General features: G+C 41.5%; 1 protein-coding gene across 2 annotated transcripts in view; it reads right to left on the bottom strand.

The window, feature by feature from the left end:
• The window catches only part of thbs4a (thrombospondin 4a), a 120,366-nt gene that overhangs the window by 34,943 nt on the left and 67,580 nt on the right, over positions 1-17,843 (bottom strand). For both annotated transcript variants that reach the window (XM_060835690.1, XM_060835681.1), the window contains 6 exons: positions 13,634-13,821; positions 13,320-13,457; positions 10,954-11,031; positions 7,266-7,418; positions 6,114-6,218; positions 589-696 (listed from right to left, as the gene is read on the bottom strand). In XM_060835690.1, the coding sequence (XP_060691673.1) occupies positions 589-696; positions 6,114-6,218; positions 7,266-7,418; positions 10,954-11,031; positions 13,320-13,457; positions 13,634-13,821 (770 nt within the window). The remainder of the gene's footprint in view (positions 1-588; positions 697-6,113; positions 6,219-7,265; positions 7,419-10,953; positions 11,032-13,319; positions 13,458-13,633; positions 13,822-17,843) is intronic.

The following is a 17,843-nucleotide window of genomic DNA, read 5'->3' on the forward strand; positions in this document are numbered from 1 at the left end:
CCAGTCCTAGCACTCACCACCTACATCAAAAAGGGCCTACAAAAGAAGCTGAACCAGGCACAGTGCTAACAAACCCAACAGGAACCTACAATGTGGAATACTATCCTGCTTCTCAAGCTATCCTGCTACTAACCTGCATTGAAACACTCTAACTTAGATGTCTTTTATCCTTTTCCAATTTTCTTGAGCACGAAGCAAATCTGCTTTGAAAACTTGAATTTTAAAAAAATCTGCTGACTGACAAAAACCTTGTTGATGACTTGTTCATGCCTTCCATCTCAATGGCTGATATAGAGTAATTTGCCTGAGCAAGAACTATCAGCAGACAAATGGGAAGCAGCAAATTCAAGAAGACACAATAGCAACAAACAAAATTATTGGGAATTGGCTACTCAGAAAGGTTAAGGAACAGTTCACATTTGCAAAAGAATGGTTATTTATTTGTCCAAAACACTATTGATTGAAATATTCTATTGTTGTTACTATGTCTTCGACACGCCTCCCCAGCTGCACACAGCTCTTAGTGTCTCCAACTAAATGATTACAAATCTAAGAAAGAAATGTTGCTGTTATATTTTAAACACATGCCTGTGCATTGAAAATGCCATCTCCATCTGCATCATCGTCACAAGCATCTCCAGCCCCATCACCATCAGCATCTTCTTGTCCAGAATTGGGAACAAATATACAGTTATCCTAAGGAGCAAATAAAGATTAAAAAATAAGAAAATAAATATTGCATATATGTCCACTTCTAAATCATTTACAAAGAGTAGCTTCATATTTTCAGTATTGAGAAAATGGGTCAAACTGATCCAAAGAATAAGACTGAAAATGGCAAAGTTTTCTAATCTATCTACAGTCTCCAGTACAGAACAGAATCTAATATTACTAGTCAACACTTGTACTACTCACTTGTTTTTCAGACCTACTGTAACTTTCACAAATCATTGTGTGGCTTCAACAGCAGGACAGAATTCTCCACACTGGTGACACACTGAAGTAATGGGCCAGATAACATTTGTTTCCTACCAGATTCCAAAATCAGGGACACTATAAGGATTGAAGTGATAAAGTCCCATTCCTGATATGAAGTCACTGTTTGATGCAAATATGTATGGTAGAAATGAAGAGAATACCAAAAATGTAAGCCACACTTGTACTCATTGAGATTCCCAGTTTCATAATTTCAGCCTCAAACAGCTCTTTCAGTTGATTACATAAGGCTGTAGCTCTCTTTGATGTGTGCCTCAAACTGTCTTCACCTACAGTAGTATTTGTATGACTGTGTATGTCAGAAAAATATCATTAGTAGTTTGTATGGATCATCTGGTTAAGCTGAAGAAGAAAATGTATATGACGGACAGCAATGGATGTCTATCCCATTTTAAATTTCTGGTATTTCCAAATGGTCTAGCAAGCTACTCAGTTCAAGATCAATTAGGGACAGAGGTGTGAACTTGAAAATGAGTTGGAAGCAGTGTAACTGCACCCTTTCAGCTAATTTCTTCTTGAATATCTGTTTGCAAAGAGGAGGTATTCTGTCAAACCTTACTCAAAGTAAAGGAGTAGAAAGACAACTTTTATTCTCAGGGCTGGAGGCTGACTGGCTGCTGTTTTCCATCAACACTCACAAGGTTTTGCAGATGGCTGCCATTCCTTCAGCTGGGGGCCTGCATTAACCATTGACCTTCTGCAGCCATTTCCAGCTGCAAGGTCCTGCTACAGTTTATGTCCGGCATATCGAGGGTCGAAATCAGGTCAGCCATGACACTCCATCTGACTTGTACAAAGCTGGGAGAACGTCGGACCTGCAATCCGCATGGTATATTTTCAAATACAAAGTTTAAATATTTTTGAAGAAAAATGGAGCGCCTATTCCTTTTTAATTTTCCTTTATATTTTTCCAACTTATTTGAACAGAGAGTAGAACTGCTTTGGAAATTTACTCACTTGCCATGTTATTTTTCAAGAATGACAAGCCAGAGGCAATGATGGTGAAATGATAATGTCACTGGACTAATGATCAAGGGGCTCAGGCTAATGGTCTAGGAACATGGGTTTGAATCCCATCATGGCAGCTAGTGGAACTTAAATCCAATGGAGAGCTAGGTCCATAAATACCCATTTGGTTCACTAATGCTCTTTAGGGCAGAAGGAAATCTGTCGGATTTACCTGGTTTAATAGTTGTGGGACTCCAGACCCATTCGTGTTATTGACTCTTCACCATTTCTGAATTGATCTAGCAAGCTACCCAGTTCAAAGGCAATTCAAGAGAACAAATGCTGGCCTTGGCAATGACAGCCCCATCCTATCCTTTCTCAGGCTTCCCGGAAATGTTGGCAGATCATCCAAGTGCCACACGCTGGTTCTCTGGCCCCCATGGACAACTAGAATCCCAAGCCAATGTTTCAGGTTCATTTAAATAATGAAAAAGGTAACGGAGAAATGGAGAGAGGGATGGCCATGGGATAAATAAAGGGATGAAAGATGGCTCTAGAGGAGCTGGAAATAACAGAGAAGAATCAAGGCCATCAGTCAGTTGCTGTGAAAAGATGGTGGGAGGTGGTAATGAGAAAGGAGTCTGACGTCTTACAGTCATAGAGTCATAGAGATGTACAGCATGGAAACAGACCCTTCGGTCCAACCCGTCCATGCTGACCAGATATCCCAGCCCAATCCAGTCCCACTTGCCAGCACCCGGCCCATATCCCTCCAAACCCTTCCTATTCATTTACCCATCCAAATGCCTTTTAAATGTTGCAATTGTACCAGCCTCCACCACATCCTCTGGCAGCTCATTCCATACACGTACCACCCTCTGTGTGAAAAAGTTGTCCCTTAGGTCCCTTTTATATCTTTCCCCTCTCACCCTAAACCTATGCCCTCTAGTTCTGGACTCCCCCACACCAGGGAAAAGACTTTATCTATTTATCCTATCCATGTCACTTATAATTTTGTAAACCTCTATAAGGTCACCCCTCAGCCTCCGACGCTCCAGGGAAAACAGCCCCAGCCTGTTCAGCGTCTCCCTATAGCTCAAATCCTCCAACCCTGGCAATATCCTTGTAAATCTTTTCTGAACCCTTTCAAGTTTCACAACATCTTTCCGATAGTAAGGAGACCAGAATTGCACACAATATTCCAACAGTGGCCTAACCAATGTCCTGTACAGCTGCAACATGACCTCCCAAATTCTGTATCCAGTATTCAGACCAATGAAAGAAAGTATACTAAACGCCTTCTTCACTATCCTATCTACCTGAGACTCCACTTCAAGGAGCTATGAACCTGCACTCCAAGGTCTCTTTGTTCAGCCTTACCATTAAGTGTATAAGTCTTGCTAAGATTTGCTTTCCCAAAATGCAGCACCTCGCATTTATCTGAATTATATTCCATCTGCCACTTCTCAGCCCATTGGCCCTACTGATCGAGATCCTGTTGTAATCTGAGATAACCCTCTTCGCTGTGCACAACACCTCCAATTTTGGTGCCATCTGCAAACTTACTAACTGTCCCTCTTATGTTCGCATCCAAATCATTTATGTAAATGACAAAAATGACATTGTGTCACCTTGCTACAATGACTTATTGCCAGGAGGTGGAACAGAAACTTTAGTGACACTACCACCAGTATCACTGGGTACTGGAAAAGCACAACATCTGCAGTCCTCACTTTCTCCCGGTATCACTAGGTAGCCAACCGAGCTGCATACAATGGCCTTTGTGGGCATTTTTACCCATATCAGCATCGCCTAATTCTGCAATGAGAGTCTGCCATATAAACTTAGGGTGTTTTCAGGGGGTTCCCCAGCAGTAGGAGATGCCATAGCAACTGTTCTCATGAATCTGACAGTCCAGCCATGTCTGCCTGGCTCAAACTTCCTCCACAAGCTCTCTGTGGTTTTGTAACCTGAGCATTGAGGTACCCTCTTGTTTCTGAGGAAGCTTCAGCAATGCTGTCAATCCCTGTGGCACTGCCCAGGCTGCAGAAGGAACAGTCACTGATTGAAAAGATTCAGCTCAGGACAAGGAGATCAAAGTGGGAGTGAGGCAGAGGAGGAAAACAGCAAGTGACTGAAAGCTCAAAGTCACACTTGTGCAAAGCAACTACCTGATCTGTGTTTGGATTCTCCAGGAGACTGCATTGAAAGCATCAAATACAAACTATTAAGTTGAACAAAGTGCAAATAAGTCACTGTTTTAGGCCATGGACAACCTGAAGGTAGAAGATGAAACAGCAGGCATTGTATCTCCTGAGTTTTATGGGAAGGTCAGGGAAGAGTCCAAGAATTGGGCAAAATGCTTAACATTTTGGGATCGAGCAACCAACTCCATTCTCATTTGCTTATATTAAAAATAAACAAAATTCCCCAGCAAGGCTTCTGCAAAAGGCAGGTAGGATTTATAGCCCAATGGTATAATCAGTATTTCTTCTTAAAACTCACCTTAATCAGAGTAGGTCACACTTTTGGATGCTCAATCAGAGAAGCAATGTGGAGGTGCTGATTAGGTGCAAGATCTGCTTCTTTCATCATTTCTTGTAGATGAGGACGAGCAGAAGTGTTCAGCCTTGGCCTGACAGGAAAGTCTTCAGCTTCTGCCTACCCTGATCAGATTTTCACACACCTTCCCAGCCCCACCCTGCCCTTATAGGTCATGACCCTGTGTATATAACGTCACTCCCTTCCTTGTGCTGATTAATAAATCTCTGCCCCATAATCTCCTGCCAAGCTTTGATACAGTCCTGATGCTGCTGCCTCTCCATGACCTGCTGTCCACCAACCCCACAGACCCTGGCTGTGACCTTGTGTTGCTACCTGTCAGTATAGAGGCTGGGCCTTCAGTAAAGCCAACCCAAACTTCTCCAAACGCTGTTAAGATCAATGGACCTCCGGAAAGTGAGAGTCAAAAGGAACAGAAGAGTAAATAATGAAAGAGACGAAATAGGGGAATCAAATATTGGAAAAGAGAAGGATATATATCCTGAGGCAACAAACAGAGAATCACCTAAAATGATGAAATACAAAGGGAAGGGGGTCAGACAGGAGGAGAGAAAATCAAAACATGAGAAATGCTTCAAGGACGATAAACAATGGGAGCATTTTTCTGTTCTGTTGTAGCATATTCAGATAAATGATTGAATGCTTTGAAATAACTCATGGGATAAATTTCTACAAGTGAAACAATCTTTATCTCAGCAGTGGAAAGCAAACTGAAAAAAAGTACCAAAACTTCAAAATCACCTTGGAAATCAGAACTTGAGGTGAATCCAGGATTTTTTTATTATTCATTCACAGCATGTGTGCATCACTGGCCAGGCCAGAATTTATTGCCCATCCCTAATTCCCCAGAGGGCAGTTAAGAGTCAGCTACATTGCTGTGGGTCTAGAGTCACATGTAGGCCAGGTCAGGTAAGGATGACAGAATTCTTTCCCTTAAGGGCATTAGTTAATCAGTTCAGTTCTTCCAACAATTGACAATGATTTCATGGTCATCATTAGAACCCTGTGGGATTTGAAGCCAGGTCCCCAGGGCATTAGTTGAGTTTCTGGCTTCATCGTCTCGTGATAATACCACTAGGTCATTGCCTGCCTACATTATGGCAGAATTCGATCCTATTTGGAGCAGACATGAAACTTCAGATCCTGTCTTTTTCAAACAGGTTTTACTGGGAATCTCACCAGTTTGAGATCTGGCTGGGATTGATCACTTTCTCTAGTTACCATAAAATTACACACTAACCACCACATTTGCTGTGAACTTCATGAATGTAAATTCAGTTTGATTGAAAATGACTTTGAAATGTTTCCGTTTCCAGTGTGCTACTTCATAGCTGCACAAAGCTGGAAAATTACCAGAGAAATGCAAGCAACGCACTAAATGGAGTATACAGGGAAATAAATGTAATTATCTGATGCTAAACATCAACCTGCAATCTCTGAGGCTCCTTCCATCCTGCCTCTTTTCCTTCCTTATTGCCATGAATTCTTTAAACATACAGTAATGCATACTCAATGCGTATGTTGGCTTGTGCTCTTCTGTGAACAAATTCCATACTTTTATAGTAACTGGACATAGCCACTGTGATTTTTCAAATATTTTTGCTAACCTTTCTGCAGCTCTTATCTGGGCACCTGAGTTCTTGGTCAGGATAGCCATCAATGTCGGTATCTTTTCCACATATGTAACCATTTCCAGCCCAACCGATTCCACACTATAAAGGAAACAAGATGGCCGTGAGGAGTCTGACATAAAACAATGCATGCAGTCATTATCTATTCAGGGTTGTGTAGGTTGTATGGCACATGACAAACATTGACAAGATGCTGGAAGACAAGTGATTCTATAAAACCATATCATGAGGTGGGGGGTCGGGGGAGTGGGGGGGGAGGGGAAGGTGGTTAACATTCCAAGATAGGGATGGTGTGAAAGAAGGAGCAAATCTGAAAAGATATATGCAAAATTGCTATGAACACACTGAGTTTTGAAGAAGGGTCATTGGACCCAATCCGTTAACTGTTTTTTCTACACAGATGCTGCCAGACCTGGGGAGTTTCTCCAGCAATTTCTGTTTTTGTTTCAGATTTCCAGCACCCATTGATCTTTGTCTCAGTCTTTATCTGAGTTGATATTTGTTCATTCACACTTAAACAAGCTATGTATTGTTAAATGACAACTAATGCATTGATTTTCAGAAGGTATGGGTTTGTATGCAACATACCCTTAAAGCTAATGTTAAGAAAAGGCAATAGATCTCATACACACCAGACTAGTTTAGTTGGGGGAAGGTTACTTTCAAAACACTTTATTCAGTCACTGAAACTGAACTTGTGACAATTTGTTCCACAATTAGCACAGGCATTGCTGAAATTAGGTAATGGAAAATTTCCATTGTTTTAAATGCTCTTAGTCACAGAAACTTGCCTGTGACTGGATACTGTTAATTGCTGTATGCACTTAATTTAATGTCAGAAAGATTGAGTGAACATTCAGTCATTAGGACTGCTTCATTCACACAGCAGATAGATTGCACTCATTTGTTGGTTCTACCCTAGCCACTAAATCTCTCGAGACCTTGAAACATCCTACGATGTCTCTAATTGCACAGTGCACTCAAACATCCAGTTTCAATTCAAAGAGAAACAGAGGGCATTAGATCTGACTGAGTCATGGAGTGCTTTCTCTCACTGCACTGCTTTCCTCAGTCAATCCATAGCACTCAATGCCAACCATTGACGTGGAGTCAATGCTGAAAACTCACAGTACACAAAATGACGCCATCCCTTTCCATAAAGCATTGTGCATTCGCGTGGCACGGGTTCAGGAGACTGTTGCTGCAGCTCTTCTGTTGCTTGCAGCCCCTCTCTTGGTCTCCAACATACCCAGACTGACAGGATCCACATCTGAACGATCCCTGCAATAAACGGCAAAATGAATTACAAATCAAATATGCAACAGATTGGAGTGAATTGTAATCGATATTCTATTTTCTGTATGTGGCAATGAGCAGAATGGTGATTTCCTGAAAGATAAACATCAAGATTCTCCTTAACCATGAACAGATTTATTTTGTATAAAATTAAAGTTCATCATTTCCTCTTTTTGGTTAGGAGGTTGTGAAAGAGACAGAGTAAGACTGAGACCACAGGGGGAAAAAAACACAAGTTACATTACAGGGAAGGAGATATGGAGAGAGTGAAAGATACCAAACAGGACAGAACCTGAGAGAAGTATGGTATGCAAAAACAGAATAAAAGCACCACAATCTAGAGGTAGGATTGTATGGTGCAGTGGTAATGAGATCTGGGTTCAAGTCTCACCTGTTCCCAGCATGTGTTATTACATGTCCAAACAGATTGATTAAAATGAATACAATATAGAGAGAGAGACACACATATTCCAGGAGGGCAAGTGCATGGGTGTGAGGGTAGTATAGCACAGAGTGAGAGAGAGGTGCAATGCAGGGCAAAGCATGTGAGAGAATTATCCTGTGTGAGACTAATTGCAGATGTAAGAGAAACTGACTAAATCCAGGGAAAAGATGGAACGATATACTACAGGAAGGAGGGAGAGATACAGGATAGTAGAAAATTTCACATATTTAGGAGAGACTTTTAATGGATTCTGTGTTGCCTAGTGTCACCTTCTGAAGCAGACCTCAAAGATTCTAATCTTTCCAAACTCAAAAGATCTTAAGGATTTGATCTCTACACAACACAATCTTAAAAGGTTCTGAATTTTCACAACCCAAACATTGGAGATCCTGATCCTTCCTTGATCTAAATATTGAGGACCCTGATATATCCCCAGTTGAAATTCCAAAAATCCTGATGGCTATCAACTTGGACCAAGAAGATTCCGATCTCTCGCTGGCTCAAATCCTGAAAATGCCAATCTCGGCCAATCTCTTAATTTGAACATCTTGTTCTCAAAAGCTTAAATTCTATTATTCAGCTGCACCCCCGCCACCCCCCCCCCAAACCACCACCACCACCACCAAAATCTTGATCACTTCCCCTTATTTCTTTCACATCTGAGTTATTATTAGGACCATATTGTTCAAATGTTGATGATAAAACATTTGTCGCCATTAGTAAAGATGGCAACATCATAAGGTCATGGGAAAGAGGTAATTTGTCCCATCAAGTCCATGGTGTCTTTCTGTGAAACAATCCAATCAGTTTCATTCCCTGTAGTCCTGCAAGTATATTTCAACTCATTCAATTTCCTCTTAAAATTATTGATCACTTTTGCACCCACCAACTCCCAAGCATTGAGTTCCAGATCATTATCATTTGTTGTGCAAAAAGTCTTCCCTGACAAACCCTGCCCCCTGCCCCAAAACTTTTATTCAAAGTATTAAATTTATCTTCCCTTATTCTTGTACTGTCAGCCAATGGGATTGTATACTTCTTTTGAATCTCCCTGAAAATCCTTCATTCCAAGGATAAATCCAAGATAACCTTGTAGCTAACATCCCTCACCCCACTTGGGTAAAGTTCCTCTGACCATGTCAAGGACTCTCGCATCCTTCCGCGATTGGACACAATGTCCTTGTTGAGGTCTAAGCAAAACTTTATAAATGTTCAGCATAATTTCCTTAACTCTGTATTCACGAAACCCAAGATACCAAATGCTTTGCTGAAAACACTCATTGTAACCCACGACCTTCAAAAATCAAGGTATCTATATTATCAGGTCTTTCTACACACTCTTTGGAACTGTGCCATTAAACACATATTGGGCGAAAGTGAGGGTTGCAAATCCTGATGAAGGGCTTTTACCCGAAACACCGGAAGCTGCCTGACCTGCTGAGCTTTTCCAGCACCACACTCTCAACATTAAATACAAATTGCCTTCTCCTATTCTTTTTCCTAAATGTATCAGTTTACACTCAATACTGAATTCCAACTGGGAATTGACTGCCAGCATATTTGTATCCTGCTGCAGAGTACTGACCTGTACAGAAAATCCAGGTATGATTTCATAAGGCCATCAGAGACACCAAGAAGCAATACCAAACTATGAGCCAGAACAATCACATGGACATCTGTCATTTGTGGCAAAGCTTACACAACATAATGAGCAAAGTGAACAGAATCACAGGCAACAATACATCCCGACCCGACAAGCTCAATGCATTCATTCCTTGCTTTGATCAGAAGGTCAGTGAAATGATGTCTCCTGTCCCAACAATCCCAGTTGTATCTGAATCCATGATCACTGCCTCCGATGTTAGATCAGCCTTCTTGAGCATAAACCCCCAGAAAGCAGGTGGCCTGGTTGGAGTCCCTGGTTGTGCATTCAGATCATGGCAGGGGTATTTGCAGTCTTCTTTAACCTTTCGTAGTGAGTGGATCTCCCAATTCATCCATGGTTGCCAGTTGGGGAACACTTGCATTAACTTCTGTGGCACGCAGTCTTTTACACACTTACTCATGAAGTCAGTAATAGTAGTGGCATATTTGATTATGTTGGCCACTGAATTTTTGAATATGGACCAGTCCACTGACTCTAAGCAGTCTTATAGAAACTCTTCCATTGCCTCAGACCAACACTGCACTTCTTTCTGTGCTGGGTCCTCATGCTTCAGTTTCTGCTGTCAGCCGGGAGGAGGAGCACAGCGTTGTGTCTGATTTTCCAAATTGTGGAGGGGTAGGCATCTTTAAAGGTTGGATAGCAATGGTCAAGGATGTTCAAACCCCTAGTGGCACCGATCTGGATGCATCACAGCTTGCTACGGCAAACCATACGAAACTACAGAGAGTTGTGAACACAGCCCAGTCCATCACGCAAACCAGCCACTGAGCCATTGGTTCTGATTATATTTCCTGCTGCCTCAGGAAAGCAACCGAAGATCCCACCCACCCTAATTATACTCTTTTCCACCGTCTTCTGTCAGGCAGAAGAAATGAAGGTTTGAATACATGTACAAATAGGTATAAGAGTGGCTTCTTCACCGCTGTTATCAAACTTCTGAACAAACTTTTCAAATGTTAATTTTTATCTCTCTCTCTCTCTCTCTCTCTCTCTGTACCTTCTCTGTGTCTGCAACACTGTTCTGCTACCCTGATACACTTTGTATTGTATGAGATACCTGCACAGTATGCAAAACAACACTTTTCACTGTATCTTGGTACATGTGACAATAATAAATCAATCATTCATCTCTGTTTGCCACATTTTGAGGAATATTGCCGTCGGCTTTTTCAATTTGATAAGTGATTATTCACTATATTGTTTTCTGTCTTTAAACCAATGTTTTTATCCGAGCTGGCACAGACCCTCCCACTTCATGAGGTCCAACTTCTTTAACCAGCTTTTTTTTTTGCAGAATTGTGAAACATTTTCTCGCAATTTAATAGGATTGCTCTCCATGCCAAGCAGTTTGCAGGTTTTTTTTGAATGAAATGCACAAAGGAGAGAGTGGACTTAATCAGGATCCTTACCAGAGTATTAATGCACTGGGAATTTTCAGCACAGCCTCCATTCGTGCCATCACTACATTCATCTATATCAATGCAGACCTGTTGCAGATACAATTCATTATGGTTAATGAGGCAGAACAATTCCCCATGAACATTATTGCCTTGCCTTTCTGACTTGCTTGAGTGTAGTCAGTAAATCTTCAGCTATTTGGACTGAGTTCTTGGTCACTGCATTTCTACAAATTCACATTTTCAGACTTTTTATTCACATTTTTGCCATTTGATCTGCATTCTGCACAACAATTAGAATAACGTGATCATAAGACGTAGGAGCAGAGGTAGGCCATTCAGCCCCTTGCATCTATTCTGCCATTCAGTGAGATCATAGCTGAGCTGATAATCTTTCACTCCCCTCTCCTGCCTTTTCCTCATAACACTTGATTCTTTCTATCGCAGGATAAGTTACGCCCCTTGAATTTCATTCCACGCTATTTTGATCTACTAATCTATTTTTTAAAACTACAAAAGCTGACTGAAAATGATACCAATAAGAATTTGTAGATTGGAGAGGTTGGGATTGATTTCCTGGGAGAGGAGAAGGTTAAGGAAAGATTTAAGTGCAGTCTTCAAAACCACTAGCAGTACAAAGTAAACAGGATGATTATTGTTATTGCTCATAAATGGATCAAGAATGAAAGGGAATAGATTTAAAAAGATTTGCAATAGAAGTAAATGTGATGTGGAAAGAAACTTTTTCATTCGGGAGTGGTTATGGTTTGGACGGAAACTTTCAGAAAGTATGGTGGGACAAATTCAGTCAAGGCGATCAAGAGAATATTGGATGATTACTGAAAGAGGAGTAATGTGCAGGCTTATGAGGAAAGGGGGAAAGGACGATGCGAAGTCATGATGCTCATTTGAAGAACTAGTGCAGACATGGTGGACCGAATGGCCTTCTTCTGCATTGTAACTATTCTGTGATTCTGTGAACAGAAAGGATTCAGCCATTTCCTCCAACTGGATGTGAGTAAACAGGTGAAAACTGTTCGAAACAAATAACAAATTTTAACGGTGTTTGCTCTGAGATTTTCTGCTATTGTAAACTGTGCTGATAAAGATTAGTAACTTTTCATTTTTCACATGATAATAAATAGATACAATGACATGTTTCAATGTAATTTAGAATGTTCACTGTGTAATTGGAAACATAAAGAATGAGTTAGGGGAAGAAAGGAATCTTTTACATTTCTCTCAAAGTTTTAAAGTAGGCACCAGTCACTTCCCAGGTTGTCCGATTCTAAATAGGTTGTGGGCCGAAACAGGTGAAAAAAAGACATTGAAAATTTACTGAATTTTTGTAAAGGTTCAGTTGGATCAGTATTACCCTTCAGGGAGGCTAATGTCTACCCTTACACAGTTTCACGTGAATGTGATTGCAGTCCTGTAATAATTGCTGAAATTTGAGGCTCAAAACTAGTTGGATTAGGGCCCCAACAGAGGTTACAATGCAAAAGCAATCCTAGAACTGGAACTGAACTCAGCCACTTGCAGTTTTAATGGTGATGGAACAAAGGACAAGCAAGGCATTCACTTGTGGGAAGTAGAATGATCTTTTAAATATTCTGAAGAGATCATGTATCTTCATGTTATATTTGGGTGTTTTGTGTTAACCACAGGAGGCTAGGTTTCCCATGTCTCACAAAACTCAGCCATTTAAAGGAGGTGAGAAAGCCTGAAATTCATGAGATGTGCTTTTCTACTGCTTCTTGAGTACAGAATAGGAGTTCCCTCAGGACCCAACAAATCACGCAGTAAACTGTTCCCTTGGGAAATCTTCTGACATCCTGCACCTCCCCACCAGCTGTTCTACTTCTGAAAACCCTGTATTTTGGTCATCCCTGCTGCAAGTACCTGTTGTCATGTGCTTGGTGCTTCTTACCAAAACGCTCTTTGTCTCTCAGTCAGGACCATGTGAATGACATCAGAACAACATCCTTCACTTAATTTGACTCTAATTTGTTTCCTAATTCACTTTCTGTTCTCCAAATCCTTTCTTTCCTGAGTTATTCCCCATTCCAGTCTAATTACCACCTCTTTTGATCGAGAGGTTTACCTTCCCTTGGATCTTAAACTATATCTATTTCTGAGTTCCATCCTCTTCTGCATTACATTCCCTTTGCTATCTCGATTTTCAGTTCCACCTGCTCTTGACTCTCATTCCGACGTTATTCTAACTTTTGTTCTCCATTCTCTTGATTTCTGTTTCCAACCTCTTTTGATCTCAAGTACTATTTCCTGCTTAGCCCCCAATCCCTTTGCGCTCTTGATTTGTGATACACACATAGTTGTGCTTCCACACAAGCCTTCATGCTGTATCCATTCTTTACCTGTTTATTTAGTGTTGCGAATTCCAATCCGACCCCATGGACTCTCTGTCCTGTATAACCTGCTGGACATTCTTCACACATGAAACCTGGGAAGGTATTCACGCAGCGCACTCCAGAAGAGCATGGATTCACTCGACACTACATCGACAAATTAATGACCAGCATCAAATCATGCAAATCTGGATTAGCCATTATTCAGATAGATTTACAAAGAAAGAGAAACCTATTGAAAAACAAACTCATTTTGTTTAATTGTCATGAAAAGTAGAATAATTATAAACTATAATGCATCAACATCATCGCAGGTTTTCTACCTCATCTACATCGGTGCACTGAATTCCATCACCTATAAACCCTGTGGGACAGGGGCCACACTGGACTCCCTCCTGAGTCTCAGTACATTGTACACCTCGGAAACAAGAGTGAGTAGTACATCTGGGTTTAGCAACAGTGGGAACCACTGGGGGTTCTATTTCTTCCTCCAGGTCAATCAATCCTGCACCTAAAATAGAAGATTTAGAAAAACAGTCATTAATAAATGGAGATCGGTTATTGGTCTGCCTGAATATTAGATTTATGTTGAAATTGCAAGGCAGATTTTCAGAAATTGAGTGAGGCTTGCTCTCACCTTTGTCAAATTTTAAGTGTCACAGACTAATGCTGAATGATAATACTTGCATTTACATTACACCCCTCATATTGAAACATCTTAAAGTGATTCATGCAATCAGTAATTGTTTTGAAGAGGCCTGAATATTGTTATTTTGGAATAATGCCCACTGATTTCAAGTTGTTATTTGCCAGTTTACCAGAAAATGACTTGAAGTGCTGTAAAAACAAATTCCGAATAAACACATATATACGTAAGTAATATCTGCCATATATGGACAACAATCCTGAACACATGCTGTTAGTTGTGGAAGATCATTTTGAGCTGTGAATAAATAGGTAAAGTCACCATAGTGAGACCATAGGGCTGATCTCTCATTACAGAGATGACTGATGATGGTTTAACCTAAGGGTCACCATGCCTCAGGTGAATAGAGAGGTTGTGAAGGAGAGTACCTCATGGTAACTGTGGGAACTGAACCTACGCTGTTAGCAGCACTCTGCATTGCAAAAGGCCATCCAGCTGACTGACCCATGTAATAACTCAAACTGAATTTCTACTGTTTTAAATCTATTGTCCAGTTCCTTTCAGGAATATTCTTTTTGGATCGTGCTTCAACATCTTTTGTTCCTTTTGTCTTTAAGCCCCATGAGATTCACCACTGAGAAGGGCAAAATATGGGATGTCATAGGAATATCTCCAAATTTCCCTCTGAATTACAAATTATCCTGCCTTAGTTGTACTGATCTTTCATCATCTTGGTTCAAGTCTCACTCTGGGGCTGGGCACATGAAAATCAAAGCTGGGTGCTGAGGAATCTCTGCACTGCGGGAGATACCATTTTTAAGGTGAGATGTCGGCACGGTGGCACAGTGGTTAGCACTGCTGCTTCACAGCGCCAGAGACCCGGGTTCAATTCCCGACTCAGGCGACTGACTGTGTGGAATTTGCACATTCTCCCCGTGTCTGCGTGGGTTTCCTCCGGGTGCTCCGGTTTCCTCCCACAGTCCAAAGATGTGCAGGTCAGGTGGATTGGCCATGCTAAATTGCCCATAGTGTTAGGTAAGGGGTAAATGTAGGGGAATGGGTGGGTTGCACTTCGGCGGGTCGGTGTGGACTTGTTGGGCCAAAGGGCCTGTTTCCACACTGTAAGTAATCAAATCAAATCAAATCTAAACTTCATCTACCCATTCAGGTGGATGTGAAAAATTCCATGTCAATACTTGGAAGAAGAGCAAGTGTCCTGGCTGAATCAACATCATACAGAACAGTAAGATTATCTGCCAACTATGGCAATGTCATACTGATTCATAAGTTCGAAAATATTGTTGTTGGAAAATGGGATGGATAAATCTAATACCATTGTAGAAACCAGTCTGGGCTAATATGCAGTGAGATGAGAAGACGAACATCAAATTCTCAAGCACTGCTCACAATTCCCACATACTGAGTTCAAATTTGGGCTTGGAGATTCTGTATGGTGTAATAAAGTCAGCAGCTAGGGAGGGGATCCAGCAATAGTCTGAAGTTTACATGAAAATGGATTTTGACCATATAATTGCAAAGGATGTTCTCCCAGTCAGCATCATTGGAAACCTGATGGATTTCTCTGGGAAATGGTATACAGGTAATAGCTGATCGTTATCTCTTGCACCATTTCACGGAAGGGTCTGCCAGTCTGTACTTTGCTGTTACAATCAAATAATGAAGGTGTCAGGGACATTGGTGAGGTGGTGGGGGCGGGGGGGGGGGGAGGTGGGGAGGGGGGTGGGGGGGTGGGGGCGGAATGAACTTTCCAAACACCACTGTTAGTTTTCGTTGGACAGCTCTCCACTTTTAGGTGTTTCTATGTCAAATATTTTAATTACCAAATTTACTAAGGCGACTTGTGTAAACCTGCATGTGGGATTAGCCTAGTGGAGAATCCTCCCTCACTTGAAGGGTGAATAAGGAGAAGGTGAAGGGAATCTTTACACAGAGGGCCGTGCATACAGACACCTGGCAATGTGTGAGGAAATACACTGTACTAAGCTGCAGATAACCTCCCCTCGGGAACTGTACTGCTCACAGCAGCCAGGCTTATGGCAGCACTGGGCTCCGAAATACCACACAGAGCCTCGGTATCATTGAGTGCCTCTCGGCTTATGTTCAGACAGGACTGTCACCTTACTTCCTCAGTCTAGGTATAGATGAAATGTTCATAAGCAAAAACAATAGGCAGGCACTTTGTCTCAATCTGAATATAATGTCATACTATTTGCATTAACTTCATGGAGTTATAGAGTCACAGTGCTATACCTCATGGAAACAGACCCTTTGGTCCAACTCATCTGCGCCAATATTCTAAACTGATCTAGACCCATTTGCCAGTACCCGGCCCATATCCCTCTAAATCCGTCCTATTCATATACCCATCCAGATGTCTTTTAAATGTTGCAATTGTACCTACCTCCACCTTCTGCAAAAGTAACTGGGTTGCTTCAAGTCCTATCTCACTGATCTTATGCTGCAAGTTGACTTCAACATTTACTGTACATCATATTACCTACATGTTATTAACAGCACAGTGTTGCAGCACTGCTGTCACTAATTGTGTGGTTTTAGTGAACACAGCTTCTTATTCTGTGCCCCAATACCATAGCACATCGTTGGCAGTGAGTTGGCATAATGTATCATCCATTTTGGCAGAAGAAACAAAAAATAAGTATATTATCTAAAAGGTGAGAAACTGCATATTTCTGAGATGCAGAGGGATCTGGCTGCCATAGAACATAGAAAATAGAACATAGAACATAGAACAATACAGCACAGAACAGGTCCTTCAGCCCACGATGTTGTGCCAACCATTGATCCTCATGTGAGGTAAACCTAATGTACGAACTCTCAAATTTCTGTGACCATATGCATGTCCAGCAGTCTCTTAAATATCCTCAATGACCTCGCTTCCACAACTGCTGCTGGCAACGCATTCCATGCTCTCACAACTCACCGCGTAAAGAACCTGCCTCTGACATCCCCTCTATACTTGCCGCCAAACAGCTTAAAACTATGACCCCTTGTGTTAACAATTTCTGCACAGGAAAAGAGTCTCTGGCTATCAATTCTATCTATGCCTCTCATTATCTTGTACACCTCAATTAGGTCCCCTCTCTTCCTTCTTTTTTCCAATGCAAAAGGTCCGAGCTCAGTCAACCTCTCTTCGTAAGATAAGCCCTCCTTTCCAGGCAGCATCCTGGTAAACCTCCTCTGAACCCTCTCCAAAGCATCCACATCTTTCCCACAATAGGGCGACCAGAACTGGACACAGTATTCCAAGTGCGGTCTAACCAAAGTATTATAGAACTGCAACAAGATCTCATGGCTCTTAAACTCAATCCCCCTGTTAATGAAAGCCAAAACACCATATGCTTTCTTAACAACCCTGTCCACTTGGGTGGCAATTTTAAGGGATCTATGTACCTGCACACCAACATCCCGTTGTTCCTCCACACTGCCAAGAATCCTGTCTTTAATCCTGTACTTAAATTTCAAGTTCGACCTTCCAAAATGCATCACTTCACATTTATCCAGGTTAAACTCCATTTGCCACCTCTCAGTTCATCTCTGCATCCTGTCTATGTCATGCTGCAGCCTACAACAGCCCTCTACACTGTCAATGATACCTCCAACCTTTGTGTCATCTGCAAACTTGCTAACCCATCCTTCAATCTCCTCATCCAAGTCATTAATAATAATTACAAAGAGTAGAAGCCGAAGAACAGAGCCCTGTGGAACACTACTTCCAGGCAGAATACTTTCCTTCCACCACCACTCGCTGTCTTCTGTCAACCAGCCAATTCTGCATCCAGGCAGCTAAATTTCCCTGTATCCCATTCCTCCTGACCTTCTGAATGAGCCTATCATGGGGTACCTTA

The sequence above is a fragment of the Hemiscyllium ocellatum genome, chromosome 2, assembly GCF_020745735.1.
Source record: "Hemiscyllium ocellatum isolate sHemOce1 chromosome 2, sHemOce1.pat.X.cur, whole genome shotgun sequence".
Classification (NCBI taxonomy): Eukaryota; Metazoa; Chordata; class Chondrichthyes; order Orectolobiformes; family Hemiscylliidae; genus Hemiscyllium; species Hemiscyllium ocellatum.